General features: G+C 36.7%; 1 protein-coding gene across 1 annotated transcript in view; it reads right to left on the bottom strand.

The window, feature by feature from the left end:
* Nucleotides 1-21796, bottom strand: part of RYR2 (ryanodine receptor 2) — a 644069-nt gene that overhangs the window by 370569 nt on the left and 251704 nt on the right. Inside the window, 3 exon segments of the mRNA XM_032609082.1 lie at nt 2218-2339; nt 7105-7269; nt 20005-20161. Of these exon segments, the coding sequence (XP_032464973.1) occupies nt 2218-2339; nt 7105-7269; nt 20005-20161 (444 nt within the window).

Raw genomic sequence — 21796 nt, 5'->3', positions numbered from 1 at the left:
TGAAACCAAAAAAAAGAAGAGTAAATTTAAACCCAAGGCAAACAGAAAAAAAGATTAAAGATCAGAATGGGAATCAGATAATCTTTTTAAATGATCATCCCTCCCTCAGTATCTACTGGGGGTTGGTTCCAGGACCTCTCTCAGATATCAAAATCTGTGGATGCTCGAGTCCCTTATATAAAATGGTGTAGTATTTACATATAACCTACACATACTCTCCTGTATACTTTATATCATCTCTCGCTAACCTACATAATACAATGTAAATACTATGTAAATAGTTGTAAATACAATGTAAATGCTATGTAAACAGTTGTCATCATGGTTCAAATTCAAGTTTTGCTTTTTGAAACATTCTGGAATTTCTTTCCTAATATTTTTGATCCATGGTTGGTTGAATCCACAGATGCAAACTCCTTGGATACAGAGAGCTAACTATAGTTAAATATAGGTTATATAACTAACCTGTTTTATCAAGATAAGTATAATAAATGAATTTCATTCAAATAACCCAAACAAAAACTGAATTTCAATATGAAGCAGCAAATATATAATTCAGTAAGTACTTTTACCACAGAATCCAAATTTCCCATGTTTGGTTCTCTATCTAATCAATTAAGCAAGTATTAGATTCTAAAATTAAGCTTCCAAATCACAGACATTACTTTTTTTAAAAAAAATATGATTGGTCTTGAGCAAAGAACAAATGTGCAAAAAGCAAATCACATCCATGATGAATTATCGTATCTCGATCAACATACAAAATGCCATTTAAGACATACCATCACTACATTGAGTCTAAACACGGATATAGTATCTTTCTGACAAAATAGGTTTTAAAACAAATAATCAGTTTTTTCTCTAGTATTAATTTAGCTCTTGCTTGCCAAATGGAATCTCCATAGTGCCTCTGAAAATACCACACAAGTCACAATGTAATAAAAATTTGTCTTTTTGTAGTTGAAGAAGTCAGCACTGATGTATATAATTACATAGAAAACAGACTATTTTAAAGATTTATGATTATTTTCCTCAATCCTTATAGAACTGATTAGGCTGTAGTCAAAAAGAACCATGGAAAGAACAAGATGGAAAAAAACCTAAGTTGAACTGATCCTAAAATAAGTTATAATTTCAAAGTCAAAAATTTATTTATTACAAGAAGTACCATAAAAAAATGATAAGAATCTGATGCTTACCCCATCTCTAAGCCTTACTCCCTCTAAAAAGGGTTAGGGTTTAGATGAGGCAGAGAGGTGAGATGAATATGAATACTAAGGATATGATGAAGCCGAATGCTGTGCACATTCTTTGATTTCATGAAATTATGCACACAAATGCACACACACACAGTGGGATGGTTTATAAAAGAAGCAGAGAATAATTAAGTGAATACTTATATAATCTTGGGTGGCAAAGGTCTTTCATATGCTGATTTATAGAGTAAACTATGATGAAAAAACACTTTAAAATCTTTCCAAACCAGTAAGTTGAGAAAATATTTGCAATTTATATATGATTATAGGAAATTAGTAACACTAACATAACAAAAGCTCATAACAGCCTAATAGAAATATTATCAAATAATAGGGTAAATCACAAAGAAAAAAATAAATGAAGAAAATTGGTCAACACCCATTTTTCACAACTCTCACATAAATGCAAATTTTAAAAATAATTATAAGTAAATATGTACCTACTATAAATAAATACATATACACATATATATCACTTTTTCCCATCAAATTGGTTAAGCTTAAAGAGATACATAATATCCATCACCAACCAGAGTATATATTGGTATAATGTTCCCAGAGAACACATTGGACACAAGTTTGATTTAGTTTTGTAGATATGCAATTGCTTCCATTATTAGGTTGGGAAAGGTTACTTATTGCAAGAATCATTTTTTTGAGTTCAAAACTCACGAAGTATGTAGGCTGTACTACCTCCAGTGTGAAAGGGCTAGCATAGGGATATATTATAGAATAATTCTGACATACAGCTATCAATTATAAGTTACACATATGATTTTTAAAAAATTCATTTCAAGAAAGACTTAAAATCATCTAACTAGCATTTTCTAACGGGTTCTGCGGAACTGCCAAATTGTATGAGATTTACCACCATAGTATATTTTAGAATTGTTTACTTGTAAATCTGGTAAGAAAATTAAAATGAAATATTAAACAACCACCACAACAAAGGACAATATACCTAATAAATCTATTGAAAAGGAAGACTGTGCTCCGGATGACACGTGCTGTCCGTGATTCTTCATGCTGAGATCTGGACAAATTTAGGCCATCATCCATGTGACCTTCATGATGCATAATAGCCTGCACGAAAGCAGAAATAACACCATTACTCCCAATATCTCTTTTTCAAATGGGTGTTAAGAAGTAGGCAACTCAAAAAGGTGAGCCATCACAGTAAACAGAGTCAAAAGACAGGTGAAGGGAACTGTAAGCTGTCAGGTTCAGGTAAAATAATATGCACAGGTCCCTGTACAAATTAGTCATTCAATATATTTATTCAGCTATTGTTTTAAAGATGAATCAGTTGTTGTTTTAAAGAACCAATCAATAAATATATTGATTTGAAAAACAATCACTAGAATGTTTTCACATATCTATGTTCAATGATTCATCCACAGTCTAAGCAAACTGAACAAAGAAGCGAAGGAAAACATTACATGGGATACCATTTATTCGGTAGTTCTGAACATAGCTGGGTTCACTAATTAAGTACTAAGCAATGCTTCTAAGGCACCTCAGTTCTTTAAAAAAAAAATGTGTTTTTATTTTATTAGTTCTTTTGTTAGCTTTATGTTTTTGAACATTCTATGAAAGAACAACATGAAGAGATAAGGGCAAAATATTAAGTGAACAGCGGAATCAATTTCACAAAGTGAACAAACCACGTAACTAACACCCAGATCAAGAAAGAGAATAATATGGCACCTTAAAACCTGCCCTGGAGCTCCCTTCCTGCCCCATCCACCACAATGTTCCCCATCTTCATGACTTTCAACAGCAAAGGTCACTTGTGTACTATATGTAAATGGAACCATTTGTGCCTAACTTCCTTCACTCAACACTAACAGCAAGATGTTTCTAGGACATTTAATCAGGTATACTGAACTAAAATTAGCAACTAGAACTAAAATCATAAACTACCTAGAAAGCAATGTAAAGAGGAACTCCTAATACCAAAATCAATGAGACAGATACGTCTGTATTCAAAGTCAATTTTGTAGCCTTAAATGCCTTCACTGACAAAGAAAAAAATGACTAAAGTGAAGGAACGTATTACTCACTTTAAGACTCTAAAAAAGAAAAACAAATTGAATAGAAAAGGGGAATTAATGAAGATGAAAAGAGAATTTAATGAACTAGAAATCAAACAAAATACGAGAAACGGATGAATAAACACGAAATGTTTATTTTTTGAGAATATAAATAAAATAGTTAAACCTCTCACAAACCAGGCTAAGGATAAAATGGAAAGAAAGAAAAAAACACAGAGAAAAGAATATAAGATACAAAAGACATTAAAATTATAAAATGATAATAAGGCAATGCTATATGGAACTCAATGGCCAAAAATTTTTTTAATTTAAGAACAAAACTAACTACTCCAGAGGACAAGGATGGCTTCCCAGCAAGTTAAAAATCATCAAAAGGAATCCGCCCAACAAAGTAGAAAATTTGAGGATACCAATTTATTAAACAGAGATTGGAAAGGAAATTTAAGATCCAATTTTTAAAAGATTATAGGACTAGACAGTTTTACAAGTGAGCTCTAATGAACCTTCAAAGAAATGATACTCTTCATGGTAGACTAGTCAGTGAACTACGACCGCTGCCTATTTTTATATAGCCTGTGAGCTATGAATGGTCTACAATTTTAATGGCTGAAAAAAGACCAAGAAAAGAATATTTCATGAAACCTGAAAACTGTATGAAATTCAAATTTCAGTACCCATAAACAAAGAAAAATTAATATATAAAGTGAATATATATGATAATTCTAGATAAATTCTAAATTAAACATAAATAGAATCTAATAAGATTTCAAAAGAATAATAAACTAGGTCAAACTGAGTTTAGTCTATGAATGTAAGGATTCTTCAATATCATGATGTCTATTAACCTATTTATCAACAAAGTAAAAGACACTAAAACATGATTTTTTTCTCTCTTCAACGGATAAAATTTAGCAATCATTGCTAATTTTTTAAAAAGTCAGATAAAATAGAAATAGCAGGATATTATTTAAATATATAAACTATTTCAATTGTCCACAGGATGCAAGAAGGCATAACTTCTGTGAAAATTCGCAATAAGAAGTCACACTGGGATGAACAACCAGAATAGATGAAAAGACAGCAAGCTGAGATAAAAAGTGACCTGGGTGAGATAACGAAAAAGACAAGAAAACTAAAATTTCAAAGACATGGAAAGACATTAAGGAACAGAACCGCATCAAAGAAAACAAAGTGAGTGATTTGGGGGACACATTTGAGAAGCAAAATGCAGAGACTGGGTAAGAACGACAGGAATGCCAAAGGGGAAGACAGCTGACCTGGAGGAGAGAAACTAGCTGTGCTCCTGAGAAAGAAATTACAACTGTAAGAAAAGGAGGCCAAAGATACGCTGCACAATTCTCCTGTCAGTTTTAAAAGACCTGCGTGTGCTGATTAAAAATCCTTGGTGACACAGACATAGAGAACAGACTTGTGGTTGCCAAGGGGGAGAGGGGGTGGGGAAGGGATGGATTGGGAGTTTGGGGTTAGCAGATGCAAACTACTATACAGAGAATGGATAAACAACAAGGTCCTACTGTATAGCACAGGGAACTATAGTAAATAACCTTAAAGAAAAATGTATGTATATGTATAACTGAATCACTTTGCTGTACACCAGAAACAAACACAAAATTGTAAATCAACTATACTTCCATAAAATAAATTTTAGAAAATCCCAGGTGACAGATGCATTTCATAATTCAGAGTTTTCAGGGTTTTTTTTTTTAATGTAATACAATGTATAAACCGCACATGCGGAACACCCAGTATGGTACGTGCATCACTGCATAATCAATGAATTTATATTTCTGCAGCAAAACATGAATACCCACACTAAGCGGGATACAGAAAACCTATGAAAAGTGATTCAGACATTTTTTGAGCTAACCAAGGTTTTACTCATATGAAACAACAACAGAACGTCAGTTTCAAATATGTAACGATTTGGCGAATATACCACCAACATGCTTTTCTCGAAAAATAAAATGATTTGAAGATACTAGCTAACTGGGAAGTGTATAAAAATTAGGAGATCTAGACTGAGAAGTCCTCACCTGTCATGACCACACTGAGGTCTCTCGATAAAGATTTAATATAACAGATGGTTCTAGAAGTAGTAATACATTTACAGTAGAGATGGTGTTAGATTATCTCTTCTATGGCCTATAAAGTCTGTTTCACATGTTACTTTACTAATGGAAATAAGACTGGTTAGCTTCTCAACACCCCTGTCAAATTCTTCTATAAAGCAAGCTCTTTGTTAGCCTATGATGCAGAATGTAAGTCCCACTCTGACTTTAATCCATGGTTAAGGAATAAGAGAGTGGAGTAATAATAATGACAACAGGGTGAGGGATAAATGCAATGAGTGGAGAGCACTGATGGTGTTGAAGGTGACCGATGCATGGATACACAGGGTCCATTGTACCCTTTTGTTCTCTTTGCATATATTTGAATTTCCATGATAAAAAGTTAAAAACAGCGAGGCTCAGTCGTGGGACAGAATGAACGCTATACAAATACTGAATACAAACACATTTAAATTTATGAGCCTAGATCAAAGACCCCAAAGACAAGCGATCGTATTATAACGATTATACGGGTCTGCGGGAGAGTTGTCCCAGGCTCTCCATCCAAAGCTCTGAGGAAGGTGGTACAGGGATGCACTTAAGCCCAACTCCATCAAAGCAGGATTAGCTTCCCACTCCACTAATATCAGCACTGGTCACTCTAAAAAGATAGCAATAACCTTGAACAATCCATACTGGAATGTGTGTATGTTACGATTAGGAAATCTACTGAAAATAAACATTTCTTCCCCACTACTTCCCTTCCAAGGTCTATTATAGAAATAACAGTTATCCCATTATCTGATTCTGTGTACTGTTACATGGCAGTGTAAAAACATGAAATGTGAACAATCTAGTATCAATGCTATGTACTTGCCATAAAGAAGCTCACAAATTAGAGAGGGAGAGAGAGATGTAGCCTAGTAAATAAAATAGCACAGAGAGTGTATATAAAATTTAATAATATACAAATATTATGAGAACGCAAAGGAGGGTGTACTAGATGAACTTAGATAGGAAGAACACCTAAGATCATCTTTAAACTTAACCCCTGGGGGATAGATAAGAACTGGGTGGAGGAAAAAAAGAAATTTAAAAGGGCATTCCAAACAGAGGAAATGGTATGTGCAAAGCCGCAGATGTGGAAAAGCCACGTTTCTTTGAGGCACTGGAAGGAATGTGCTGTAAGTGGCTGGTGTGCTGGGGAACCTGAAGACACCTAGAGACTGGACAAAGAATAGGAGAATGGGGCAGAGACAGATGGGAGGCAGGTCAGGAAGGGCGTCACATACTATCAAAAGGCGTAACTGTCGTCTTGTAAGCGATGGGATGTCAGTGAAGGACTCAGAGGTGAGTGTATGAGCACGTCCGCAAATGAGTTTGGGGAATAAAAGAAACGAAACTCACAAACACTAAACATTTCTACGCATGAGCATTATGGAGCATTGTAAAAAAGATACTGTACACACAAACCCAGCAGCATCACAGAGGACACAGTGAATCAGGCAGACCGAGCTAGTATCCAGAAAAGAGTAGCGTATTTCTTCACTTAGTATTTAAATCAGTGATATAACATCCAGCGCTGTTCACTTACTGGACCTCTAGCATGTAAATTACAAACATTAGCAGGTGGCAGACAGGGTTAGCTGCTTCTTTTTGTCGTGCATTTGTGTTTTTCGTTCATTAATAACGACTGCCATAAATACTGTTTTGAAATACTCTTACCTTACGTTGTATGGATCCCATTCTCACAGATTTCACATCCACAGACTGGTAAGTTAGCCACAAGCCCGTATTGATATGCTGTATATAGCATACTGAGTCTCCATATTTTATTTCAGAGGTTCCCATGCCATCAACTTCTTTTCTCACCCCTACATCCAATTTTTCCTAAGAGAGAGAGAGAAAAAAGATAAGAAAAGGTTTTAAAAATACTAGTTTATATCGAAAAAACTTTGCCTTGTTGTAAATAACGTTCTTTGAAAAATGCACCTCTCTGCCATCCTCTGAAATAATAATTGTCAAATGTTCCATGCTAGCAGTTCAACCTCTACTGGAAACTGAAGTACGAGATTGCAGAGATAAATAACGTGTTCCTGAATTATTCATACTGGCAGAAAATTATTTTGGCCATAACACAAAATTTTATATTGCTTCATGGCAAACTCCAAACCAGAGATCTTAAAATCTGTAATTTAGGCTTCATATTCTTTCCAGATTATTATTTTTGTGATTGATAACTAAGAGCATAGGATTGAGGGATAGAAAAGTCAATTTTGAGACCAATCTCTGCCACTTATTCCGTCTGTGACTTTAGGATAAGTTAATTAAACGTTTTAAGCCTCCGTTTTCTCATCTGTAAATACAGCTAACAAGAGACTCTCTCCCAGAGTATCGGAAAACATGAGATAATGAATGCAAAGTTCTCAGCGCAGTGCCTGAGATAAAATAAACACTTCAATAAATTCTAATGATTTTGACCATGAAAATGGTATTGATAATGGTGATGATGATTTCCTTCTTAATAAGGATGTTAGACATAATGATGATTTCTTGCAAACTAATCAAGGCTATAATTCAGTTTCAACTACTTGCAGTTTCTAACTCGGACCACAGAGGTATTCACTCCTAAAGGGCTGCCATGCTAAGCTCCCTATGCTATGAAGAAGCAATCAGTCCTCTGAAACCAACTAAATGTTTCTTTTAAATCCCTATTTATTTTTTATAAAATTATTTATTTATTTTTGGCTGTGTTGGGTCTTCGTTGCTGTGTGTGGGCTTTCTCTAGTTGTGGAGAGCAAGGGCTACTCTTCCTTGCGGTGCACAGCCTTCTCATTGTGGTGGCTTCTCTTGTTGCAGAGCACGGGCTCTAGGCGCACGAGCCTCAGCAGTTGTGGCACGTGGGCTCAGTAGTTGGGGCTCACCGGCTCTAGAGTGCAGGCTCAGTAGTTGTGGCGCACGGGCTTAGCTGCTCTGCGGCTTGTGGGGTCTTCGCAGATCAGGGCTCGAACCCGTGTCCCCTGCATTGGCAGGCGGATTCTTAACCATTGCGCCACCAGGGAAGCCCCTAAATCCCCATTTATTTTAATGCTTCTTCCTTCAATTTTCCCTCCATGCTTCATTCTGATCTTTAAGAACTCATTATGTCTTGAATTTCTGTAGAGTTCTTAAAATAACAGCAAAAAAAAAAAAAAAAACCTAATGTTCTTTTGGTTACAATACCTCCTTTTGTGGTTTCTTATTCTTCTCCTTGCTAAATTTACTAAGTTTTGCCTATTTCTTTGGCTATTTGACTGTCGTGTGAAGCTAGTACCATTTACACAAATGTTTTTGAAGATTAGGTTGGAATAAATTTTATGTCTGTTACACAAAAAGGAACAATTCAAGTAGAACAGATTTTTTATTTCTAATGGTATTATTGCACCATACTAATAGTTAGCAACTCCAAAATAATTACGTACACTCTGCCAACAATTGAAAATTAAAATTGAAATGAGTTGCAATTCTTAATGCAAAAAGGGTCAAGGTCATATAAGAAAGTAAATGCAATTATGAGTTAAGCTGATTTGACCATTAAGCAAATAACTTGAAACACTATTCTAAGAATCTGCAATAAAACAGATACCAAACCGTTCCAATTTCATTCTATCAAACCAGACAAACTACTAATCTACTTATACCAACCCTATAAATAGGAAAATTAAATTCTAGGGCAAATATAGAACAATGCAATTATCTCCTCAAAATAAAACAAGGGGCCTGTATCATTCTTTCTGTTTGTCTTTTATCCCAGGAAATGAGTATGTAGTCTATTTATAGGCTTGTGGATTGTGCTCTGAGAAGCCTCAGTTACTAAGTGCAAAGGTATGCTGTGTTGGCTTTTTACTGAAGTAGTTGACATCTCTCTCTGGATTAGAAATTTTAATTGTGAAACTTCATGATGACCAGGTTTTCATAATTACTCTGATCCTCAACTCAGGGAAGAGCTGCTAAAATGACATTAGAGAAGAACAAAAGAAGTGTGATTATTTGCTGAAGAAACACGAATAAAGGCCAGTCATGCTCTTTCCCTCTTTTATTTCCTATCATTTTCTGTAGCTCAGGCTTAGGAGAAATTCAGGTGAAAATCATCTAGATGCTGTGACCAACCACCAAGTCAAGAAAACGTGACAGCAGGTAGACGCTTCTAACAGATAATTAGTCTGTATTACTAGAAATAAAGTGTCCAGCTTAGGCGAATAGTAATCTTCCTAAAACCCTGTATTAGCTACCCTATATCTAAATTAGTGGCCTTTAGTTTCAGCATCGCTTTGATTTATTTTATAAATCATCTAGATTTATTTTTCTTTTGAGTTATTCTGGCTTTGGGAAATGACAGCGTGGTTTAGTTGGGCTAATCCTCCCAAAGATAACAGAAAATTTGGAAAAAATATTTTTCAGAATCTACTGGAAGGCACTTAAGAGGGACCAAAAGCAGAGAGAATGTGAACAGCAGACCTCTCTCCAAAGACACAGTACCCAAGTGATTTGTAAAAAGCAGCCTTTGCCTTGGGGCATGGCCCGGAGCTCAGGCAGAAAAAAGCTGCTGCCCTATTGATACTTGAGGTATCAGAGGACACAGTTTGGGGCTCACAGGCAGACAGAAAATTAGATAAGCTAAATCCTGGATAAGAAAAGTAGCCACAAAATCTGTTTATAAAATTTGCCCCAGGGACTTCCCTGGTGGCGCAGTGGTTAAGAATCCGTCTGCCAATGCACAGGACACGGGTTCGAGCCCTGGGCCGGGAAGATTCCACATGCTGAGGAGTAACTAAGCCCGTGCGCCACAGCTACCGAGCGTGCACTCTAGAGCCCGCGTGCTGCAACTACTGAAGCCTGAGCGCCTAGAGCTCGTGCTCCGCAACAAGAAGCCTCTGCAACGAGAAGCCCCCGCAATGAGAAGCCACCGCAACGAGAAGCCCGTGCACTACAAGGAAGAGTAGCCCCCGATCGCCGCAACTAGAGAAAGCCTGTGTGCAGCAACGAAGATCCAATGCAGCCAAAAATAAATAAAATTTTTTTAAAAATTGCTGACCACTATACTATGCATGTTCAGGGGAGGCCCAGTTAATGGCAGCAGCTAGGAACTGAAATAACTGAGCACAAATAAGTAGTACAAGCAACAGCCTACTGCCAAAGAGAGAAAGAAACCAGAGTTTCACTCGAGCAAGGTTTACTGCCTGCCAAAACCACAGTCACTCTTCCGAGAAAAAAACAAAACAAAACAAAAAACTACTCCCAATCCTAGCCTTCAAACAATCCTACTCACGAATGCTTGGCAAATCTAATTTTCAACTGAGTATCAAAATGCTTCCAGAAGTAAAAAAGATCAGCCTGAAAAATAATAAGTGATATTTTGGCATTGGGTACACCAAACTGGCTCGTGACTAAGTCAAAACTACTTCTGAACAACTGTCTTCGTTAAATGATACATACGCATTGGATAAAGTAGACTCACTAAGAAATTTAAACTAGTCCCATAGGATTATGTTTTTATTATATGGACAAGGTGGTTCAAAGAGTCTTCTAGCATTCACTGAAATCTTCCTTAAATGTCTCCAAATTGTTCTGTCAAGTGGCTGATAGGAAGAAAACAAAGGCCTTTATCCTTAGATGATGGAGTGTTTCTTTTGGTAATAGCCAGTTCTCCTTAAGACAAATAATGGCTGAAGTCAGGAGAGTTAAAAGGTCAAAACATTTTTATTTATTTGCTTCTTTATGGGGCCACATTTTGGCACAGAATAGTTGGTCACTGTGAAATACGAGTCTAAAAATGCTACAGGGTCAGAGAAATTGCTGGGACTGACAGACCAGGCCAAGCTTAGCCCATCCAGGGCAGAGCTGCAAAAAACACCAGACAGGGCTTCCCTGGTGGCGCAGTGGTTGGGAGTCCGCCTGCCGATGCAGGGGACACGGGTTCGTATCCCGATCCGGGAAGATCCCACGTGCCGCGGAGCGGCTGGGCCCGTGAGCCATGGCCACTGAGCCTGCGCGTCCGGAGCCTGTGCTCCACAACGGGAGAGGCCACAACAGTGAGAGGCCCATATACCGCAAAAAAAAAAAAAAAAAAAAAAAAAAAAAAAAAAAAAACACCAGACAGCTTGCTTAGCCCTGGTGTTCAGAAACTTCATGAGGAGACACTCTGGTGGGTGAGTTTGTGGCCAGAAGGGCTTTAACACTTTTCTTGTATTGGGAGGTGCCAGCAGCTTTTGCCAGGAAAAAGCTCTTTGCAGGAAAGAGCTCTCTACAGCGGCCCCCTTTGTCTTGTCACTAACCTTACACCAGGTGCCCCGCATGCTCTACTCATCTCCGGCCCTAGCACCCCTTTCACATCGTTTGATCACACAATACCTTGCCTAATCCGTTGGTTCTTTCCATAGATCAAAGAAGTAGAAATGAAGAATAAGTAATTAACAGATGACCAGATCTCTTCCCTAGCTTCCGCGTCAGTAATCTCGCCAACAAACTGTGTGAACAAGACAGTATCCCAAGAAAGATCACGAGGAATCAACAAGCCTGCACACACGCCTGCATGCAGTGGGGCATGGTGACGACTCTGACCCCCTATCTCAATGCTTCACTGAGATGACTTCCCTGTTTCCCTTTAAAGGCTTCCATGGTTGAGCAGAATCTTCAGAGGTAGTTTTGGGGGGACACTGAGTCCACCATCTCCCCAGACTGTCAGCATTCTGATTAAAGGCAAGTTTCCTTTCTATCAGCATTTGTGAGTATTGGTTTTGTAAGCAGCGAGCAGCTGGACTTGATTCAGTAATGGAGGGTCTTTGAGGGGCTTCCATGGGGCAGTGAAACAAGGTCACAGAGCCTTAGGTGAAGCCCTCTCATATCTTGTACTATACTTCCCTCCTCTGGAGTGTGGGCAGAGCCAACGAATATGTTGGGACATCACTCCTGCAATGAGGTTATGTTATATGGCAAAGGTGAGAAGATCTTGGAGATGTAAATAAGGTCCCTATTCAATTGACTTTGAGCAAATAAAATGGGAGGTTCTCCTGGGTGAGTCATACTTAATCAGGTGAGGTCTTTAAGGAGGGTTTAGGCTTTCCCTGAGCTCAGTGACTACAAACAGTGCATCCCATGGGTTCCATTCTGCTTACAATCTTCCTTTCCAGGTCACTTGCACTATGGACTCCAGGCTTACTCAGCCAGCTTCATAATCTCAGAAAGCGAGTCCATGTAACACATCCCTTCGTGTATACGTATCTCATGCTGGCTCTACCTCTCGTTAAACTCTGACACATACACCTCATCTTTTTTTCATTTTTGTTTTTTGTTGGGTTTTTTTTCATTTTTAAGGACACTCATTGCTTTCTAATTTTACAAGCAATACATGTTCACTGCAGACAACGAAAGATACCTAAAAGTATAAAGTAAAAATGAATGATCACCCATAGCCCATCCCTCCCAGAGATACCCATCATTAGCATCTTGATGCATTTCCTCCCAGTATCTCCATTTTCTAAAAAATTGAAGTATAATTGGCCTACAACACTATGTTAGCTCCAGGTATACAACACAGTGATTCAATATTGCTATACATTACAAAATCGTCACCATGATGTCTAGCTACCATCTGTCACCAAAGATACTACAGTATTATTAACTATATTCCCCATGCTGCACATATCATCCCCGTGACTTATTTATTTGTAACTGTAAGTTTTTACCTCTTAGTCTCCCTAACTTGTATCTTAAACATTTTTTGAGCCAAGAATAAAAATCTCAAATAAAACAACATACTAAAACTATGTCCTAAAAATATTTTGTTCTTTCTATTTTTGCCATTTGCTCCATAATCCTTGTAATCTCATTGGCAGTCTTATTTGAGGTTGGTGTTCCATCATTTCAGCAGCAAAAAGTTTCTATTCATGGGGCGTGAGAGGGAAAAAACTGGAGGAAGTCACCCACAGAGGAATATTTTTAGGGCATTTTAAGTTAAAAAAAATGACATCTTGGGGGCAGTATAATACGTGGGTGATTGGCAAGACCTACCTTATGATGAAAACTGACATTTCAACACACTAACGTAATGGTTAAAAATTCTAGGAGTAGAGAAAGTGAAGAATAGGTCTAAGAAAATCTGCATGAATCGAATTCTTCATGATATAAAATGTTTTCTTCAAGAAAAGACCAGCATAAGCATTTTGCAATATATATGTGCATCAAATCATCACATAGTACCCCTTAATTTCATACATTATTAAATGTCAATTATATCACAATAAAGCTAGGGGAAAAAAGAGGACCAACATCAGTGATCTTATAAACTGTCTTCCACTTTATTCTGTTTATTCTGAATATATACAGTCATCAACAACTGTTGATTATTCTGCAAATCCTGAATTTGAGATGAGATTGGCTAGTGGGTGTTCACGTTAGTGCAAAGATATCCCAATGACAATCAAAACAATTGCTCCTTATATTAACTAGTAGAACAGGTTTTTAAAGCCATTCTCATAATTTTAAGTAAGAATGATCTTAATGATTTGTAAAAAAAAAAAAAAAAAGGTATGTTTCAAGAATATATTTTCAAATCAGTCTCACACAATCATAGGTAAGGGAATGCAACTGTAAATGTAAGGGTTCTTTTTTTTTTTTGAGTTTGACTTTTTTTAGGTTGAATTTTTGAATTTATTTTTGAATGCAGCAGGTTCTTATTAGTTATCCATTTTATACATATTATACACTAATATGTCAATCCCAATTTTAAAAGTTAAATTTTTCATCAGTAATGAAAACTTGATTTGCAACACAGTAATTATGTCAATCAATAGTCATTTATTAATTGTATACTCAAATATACCAAGACTGAAGAAATATCTTACACACACAAGTCTTTGCCTTCCGGATATATAAGTACTGATTATTTTCACTGGAAACAGTATAGCAAAGATACATAAATATATGGCAAGCATTTTCAACTTGTCAATGGCACTAAGGGAAAAAAAAAAGAATCAGATACACCTTTATGTAAATCTGATTATTTATTTCACAGACCAGGGGCCATGACCAAATGTGATGATTAACAAAAGGATGAAAGAAACTGTTTAGCTATACTATCTTCTCCAAAATATTGACAGTATAGAAACTAGTTTATTTTTAAAACATACAATTTTATCTATAATTAAGGACTGTACTTTTATTCTAGTTTAGTTAGTTCTAAGTTCAATGCTTTTTTATTATGTAATTGTTCTTTTCATCATGACTAATTTTTAATTTTAATAATTAGCCCTATTAGTATCAAAATATGTTTATATTTGTTAAAAACTGAAATATACACACAATACAGTTGTTTCTGAGTGATGGATAGTATATGATTTTAATTTTCCCCTTGCCTCATTTTTGCAGTATTCCCTTTTAAAATCCTCTAAAATGACTATACATTACATATAATGAAAAAGTAATTCTAGAAAGAAATATAGAGTTACTATCTTGACTTCATAGGAAACACTTTATTACCTACTCTGTCAGTGATTTTAAGATGAAAATTCTTTGATTTTAAAAATAAGATGTCCAAAAACTAAAAATATAGTTGTCATTATTCAGCACTCCAACTCCTGGGCATATATCCAGAAAAAACTCTAATTCAGAAAAATACATGCCCCACTATGTTCACAGTAGTACTATTCACAATAGTCAAGACATGGAAACAACCTAAATGTCCATCAACAGATAAACGGATAAAGAGGATGTGGTATATATATACAATGGAATACTACTCAGCCATAAAAAAGATTACATGCTATTTGCAGCAACATGGATGGACACAGAGATGATCATACTAAGTGAAGTAAGTCAAAAAGAGAAAAACAAATACCATATGATATCACTTATATATGGAATCTAAAATCTGACACAAATGAACTTATTTACGAAACAGAAACAGACTTGCAGACATAGAGAACAGACCTGTGGTTGCCAAGGGGGAGGGGATGGGGAAGGGATGGATTGGGAGTTTGGGATTAGCAGATGCAAACTATTATATATAGGATGTATAAACAACAACCTACTGTATAGCACAGGGAACTAAATTCAATATCCAGTGATAAACCATAATGGAGAAGAATATGAAAAAGAATATATATATATGTATAACTGAATCACTGTGCTATACAGCAGAAATTAACACAACATTGTAAATCAACTATACTTCAATAAAATAAATTAAAGAAAATAAAAATAAAATGTTTTCCTAGATTTCATTTCCACCTTCATGACTCTCAACCACGTTATATATAATTATCATAGTGGTAACTGACAGTGGGTTATTAACAACCTGTGTATTACAGTGGTTCCATACAGTCCAGAGACTAGTTTTAGAGAAACCAAACAGTTCATTAAAAGGCAATGCTGGAGGGCTTCCCTTGTGGCGCAGTGGTTAAGAACCCTCCTGCCAATGCAGGGGACACGGGTTCAAGCCCTGGTCCGGGAAGATCCCACATGCCACGGAGCAACTAAGCCTGTGCACCACAACTACTGAGCCTGTGCTCCACAGCTACTGAAGCCCTCGTGCCTAGAGCCCATGCTCCGCAACAAGAGAAGCCACAGCAATGAGAAGCCCACGCACTGCAACGAAGAGTAGCCCCCGCTCGATGCAACTAGAGAAAGACTTCACGCAGGAACGAAGACCCAACGAAGCCAAAAATAAATACATTTATTTTTTTAAAAAAGGCAATGCTGGAATCCTAGGTCTCTGTACTTTCAGTGTAACCTATGACATTACACAATCACCAAAAGCCAGAAACAGAACCTCTGAGCAGAGACCACAGAAGGAGCTGGTCAGTAAAAATTCTTCAAATGCAAACTATACTCTAACACTGACAGAACATAAGCAGAGATATTTGGGGGGAAATGTTTCAAAAACTATTGCTTTGAGCAAGAACCATTATCAAGAGATTTTGAAAATATTCATAGCTTTTGAGTCAGTATTTCTGTTTCTAGGTCTAGCCCTAAAGAAATAAATTTAAACTGTGCACAAAACTTATGTCCAAGTATATCAATACAATGGATGAATTTTTAAACTGATTTTTCTGTTACAAAGGAAAAATAGCTATCATAATAGGCAAAATAATCCAGAGATTTTTTTTACAAGTTAAAGAAAATGCTTTCCCCTTGCACTCATACTCTCACACACCTTCCATTTTGATCTTTTTTTTATTAGTTTTATTTTATTTTTTTATATTTTACTGAAGTATAGTTGACTTACAATGTTGTTAATTTCTGCTGTATAGCAAAATGATTCAGTTATACATATATACACACACACACACATTCTTTTTCATGTTCTTTTCCATTATGGTTTATCACAGGATATTGAATATAGTTCCCTGTGCTATACAGTAGGACCTTGTTGTTTATCCATTCTCTATATAATAGTTTGCATCTGCTAATCCCAAACTCCCAAGCCTTCCCTCTCCCACCCCCCTCCCCCATTTTCATCTTTCTAAGGCAGCCAAAGTTAAAAGATTAGTGTAGATTCTTTCTTTTCTTAAGTAAAAAAATAATAAGATTTTTAAATTGCATTACAATTTGTTTTTTTTCTTCACTCAACAATAATAATAATGATGGGTATCTTTCCTGATCAATATATTCTGACAGCTAATACCGCTTAGCTATCAAGTCTATTCGTTAAACATTTGAGTCTACCAATTTTTTTGCCATGACAATTTTTTTGCCATGACAAAGAATGATAATGTGCACAGTTTAATTTTATTTCTGTAAGAAAACTCCTCTCATTAAAAATACATTTATATAGAAGACTGCTAGATCAGTGACTGCATGTATGCAAGAAAGAAATTTTTGAAATATGTTCATACTTGTCTCTTTTGCACTTACATTTCCATTGGAATAATCTAGCCCATTTTGCTTAGAGGCATCCATTTATCTCCTGGAGAATTAGGATCGTCAAAGAGTGAAAAGAGAAAGATCGTGTAGGTATTCATCTTTCTAGAGCAAAATATGATTTTTGGAGACCATGGGAATATGATTGTTACAGAAATAATGAAAAGAGAAAGACGAACTCAGTATTCAGATTTCTCCAGCAACAGTAGGAACTAGGGAGACCACAGGTAGACAATATTGTCAGGCACCTGCCCGGGAGGCCCTACATGAGGCCCTGGTATACCTCCAGGCCCCTGGGGCAGCCCTGACAGCCTGGGGGTGAATAAATGACTAGCCAGTCCAGGGTTCCAGGCCTGGAAGTCAGGCCTGGTTACTGAAACCCACCCTGGCTGGTGGTTTGGAGCAGAGGTGACCTCATGTTCACTGGATCTTCTTATGTGCTCAGCCAAGTGACGTGGACAAGTGGCTCATCTCTCCTGCCTTTAGTTTTTCCATCTGTAAAATGGGGATCCTGATTCTCAGAGAGATCAGTTACGGAGAATATTCAGCTCATTGGCAGACTTACAAGAAAGAGAATGGTAGCAATTATCATCTTTAAAAGGCCAAGAAATTAGGGAAGAAAGGGCCCTGCTTCCCAGTGCTGTCAACAAGCTTTAGGAGGGCACGCACTGTCAGCATGTTCCCAGCTCCGAGCCAAGGTCAAGCCAGCCCTTAAATATTCCTGGGTGAATAAATGTCCACTTCCCTTCTTTCACAAACCTCCCTTCTCTTCCACCACCTTACTTTAGTAAATTTTACTACAATAAAAATATTGTTTAGTGTTTGGCTTTTTACTGATAAATATCTTATTTGTTACTTGATTTTGGAGTTTTAAGAAAATATTATTTGACTTTTCACTGCTTCACTGGAAGCGATCAGAGCACCTTTCATTTTTCCTCTTTCTCCTCCAGTTTTTGTTAGATGTATTTTTCCTTTTTAAATGCCATATATTGAAATTTTTTCTAACATCTTTCATTGTGATATGGCTGTTCAGCTTTTTCTACTTCTTTGGGATTTTATTTTGGTAGATTATATTTTGCTGGGATGTCGTGCATTTCTTTTCACTTTTCCGATTTCCTACCATTAAGCTGTATGTCATTTTACGCTATCTCTTTTACTTGAAAAGGGCTTCCACCATCAGATAACTGATGCGTCTTTGGTGGGTTGAATTTTTTTTTTTCTTTCTGGACTGAGGTGTTATCAGTGGACAAACTAGCAAATTCCCACCACCCTGGTTAAAGTCTTGAGGAAGAAGCACATCAGCGTCAAGTTTGTTCACAGTGTGATCAACTGTGCTTTCCAACTACAGACACAAGGAGCAACTAACTGCCCACCTGAGGTCCACCCAGGTACCCTCTCCAGAGCCCCGCTATAGGTCCCTACAACAAATTATAGATGCCAATCCTGTCTCAGATTATCCACTGGAGTTGACCAGCTTCGTCTGTTTCACCATAAAAGATGGGGACCTACACTGGCTGTCTTTCCAGGAGATCCTGGGAGAATACAGCAAATCAGAAGCATCTTCTACCATTCTGTGTCCTCCAAAGCAAGAAGACTGAGAGCGTGGCACTAGGGATGTAAACTGAGGCTGCTGTCTTTTTTTTTTTTTTTTTTTTTTTTTTTTTTATGCGTTACGCGGGCCTCTCACTGTTGTGGCCTCTCCCGTTGCGGAGGACAGGCTCCGGACGCGCAGGCTCAGCGGCCATGGCTCACGGGCCCAGCCGCTCCGCGGCATGTGGGATCCTCCCAGACCGGGGCACGAACCCGTGTCCCCTGCATCGGCAGGCGGACTCTCAACCACTGCGCCACCAGGGAAGCCCAAGGCTGCTGTCTTTTTAGAGTTACTTCTGGTCTTGCTCAAACTTACCTTTATCTGTAACAGGGGTGTAAAGTTTTGCATCTCTGAGACAAAAAAAAAGCTATCCAGTAAGTTAATACCATTCCTATCATGATGCCCAAGTTTCACATTCTTCATTTAATTAAGGACAGAAATACACAATTATCACAAAAATGCATATAATCGATGCTTGGAATGTGTCAAATGAACAAGTGATTTTCAACTGTCCCTGAGATACTTCACTATTCAGGACATCTACTGTTTTCCTGAGGCATGGTTAGCAATCCATTGCACTGCGGGGTTGGTGAGTTACGAATCTTTCATGAGGTACTGCGTGGGCCTAGCTGTGCTACAGCACCAGCATTCCAACTTGACTTTGATGTGCATTTTTTTTTTTCTATTCTACTCATCATCTAGTTCAGAGGGATTCTCATGAAAGATATTAAGTATTTTCTTAGAGGTTCTGTTCTTACAAATGATTCAAGAACGTAAGAAGAAAGGTCTGTATATAAGAGCATCTGTGTGAACGTTCTGGTGTGCCCATCACATTGCTATACAACAACAGCACAAGGTCTGTGCTTACTGCACTGTCAACACCTAAGAAAACTAAAAGGGGCTGGATGGATGTGCTACACGTAAATAACCAAAGAACTGTAAGCCAGGTGCAACACCTGGGAAGGTGTTAGTGGTTTAGGAAATAGGCTTTACTGAAGAGGAAGGCATCGAAGAGAAAATGGGAATTTGGAAATACATGTAAAACATACATCATTTCTTTTTGCATTTCTAACATCAAAGAAAATGCAGTAGGGATGTACTCAAAGGAAATCGAAAATTATACATTTCTGTCTTACCTTGGAAGATCGGAAGGTAAATGCTGTTGATTTGACATCAGCTTTTTCTTTGTCCATGAGTAGAAGGCTTTTGTCTTCCATGAGGCTCAAGTATTTTCCTGTTGTGACATGGCGTAGTCGGAAAGGCTGGCCCCATCTTATGTGGCTTCCACTCCACCTAGCAAAAACAGTTAAGACTTGATCCAATAGCAAATACAATGACAAGAGAAACAGCAATTAAAATGTATGTGTCAGACAATGAACAAAGGTGCTCTGCATACACTGTCTTCTTTAATGATCCCCCAAACCTTATGGTGTTGGTGTTATTAATTTTGTATCACAAATAACAAAATGGTTATTCAGAATGATTAGGTAATATTCCATGTCACAGAGCAAACAGTAAGTAGAAGCAAAGTTTAACTCAAGATCTTCCGACATTAATTGTAATACCATCCACACCAAACACTACTCCATGCAAAGATGACCAAGAACTTGTGTTCCAGGTTAACCTCTAATCGCTAGTCACAGATATATAGACACTATGAGTTTAAATGATACCTTAGCATTTACTAGTTATTTTTGGATTTGCACAGACTTGAAAACTAGTGATATCAGAGTCAATGCCTAATTATGATAAACTGGAACTCATATATATAAACTGAAGTATTTATCTGAAAAAAGAAACCTCTTTCTATGCTTTAAATTTTAATAATGTGGAACAATTATGTCATTAAAAACCAAAGAACAAGAAAGACAAACCAAGAATATAAATTCTAATAGAGTCAAGAGGAAAAACAGGAAAGCAAAATTGAATGCAACACAGAGAAAATATAAACTAAGATTGCTGAAGAAAGATAAAAAGCAAAGTTGTGATCATTAAAGTCTGCTTTTAAAAATAATGACTTTCAGATAGGGTAGAAAAGAAAAATTAAGATACAGACCATCCCTGCTTTGCACAGTACTGTGTTAACTGAAAGCCGTCATTATCATCAGAGCCTTGCCCTTACTACAGTCCAGAGTGGAAACAAGGTTCTGATAATGGTGACTTTCAGTTATCATGCTAGTGTGCAAAACGAGGACAGCCTCTTATCAATGATGTAAAATCAAATTTAAAAAATACAAATAAAAAGGATTTACCATGCATACAAAATCAAAAGAAAATAGTGATGCTAAAGTTGATAGTAGAGAAATTAGAATTCAAGGCAAAAAAGTATAAAGGGGACACTGTCGGGTATTTTATAATGAGAAAGATATACTCTAAAAAGAATGTACTATGTTATGAAGCTTCACATGTCAATGGCAAACAGAAAATGAAACAAAGGAAACACAAGGATAATTTTGTAAAAGACAATTATAGTGGAAGCTTTACCACTATGTAAGGAATCAAATAAATAAAAAGTAAAGGTATGGAGAATTTCAATATGACTTTATTAATTAATAAACCAGTTCTAATAAAGAAGCATTATAAACTTTTATATTCTACAAATTAAGAACACACTTTAAAAACAATTCACCAATCTTAGTGAACTATAAGTCAATTTTATGCTGTTTTCCCAACCTGGATTTTTGACCTGAACTATTAGCCTGGAAAATTAACAGTAGAATGATATTGTAATAAGTTCATTTTTACATGGATATGTTTATAAACACAATTACTTTGGAAAAGTCCTCCTACTAAATTAATAATCATGTACCAATAAACCCTGATAATAACACGGTATTGTCTTAAAAATGAAATTAAAGTTCATTTACCGACAACAGCATGTTAAAGCATTTCTAGTCTGGTAATAGTGTATACTTTTTACCAGAATTT

The sequence above is a fragment of the Phocoena sinus genome, chromosome 16, assembly GCF_008692025.1.
Source record: "Phocoena sinus isolate mPhoSin1 chromosome 16, mPhoSin1.pri, whole genome shotgun sequence".
Classification (NCBI taxonomy): domain Eukaryota; kingdom Metazoa; phylum Chordata; class Mammalia; order Artiodactyla; family Phocoenidae; genus Phocoena; species Phocoena sinus.
Note: the sequence above shows the minus strand (reverse complement) of the source record. Positions and strands in the feature narration are given on the sequence as shown.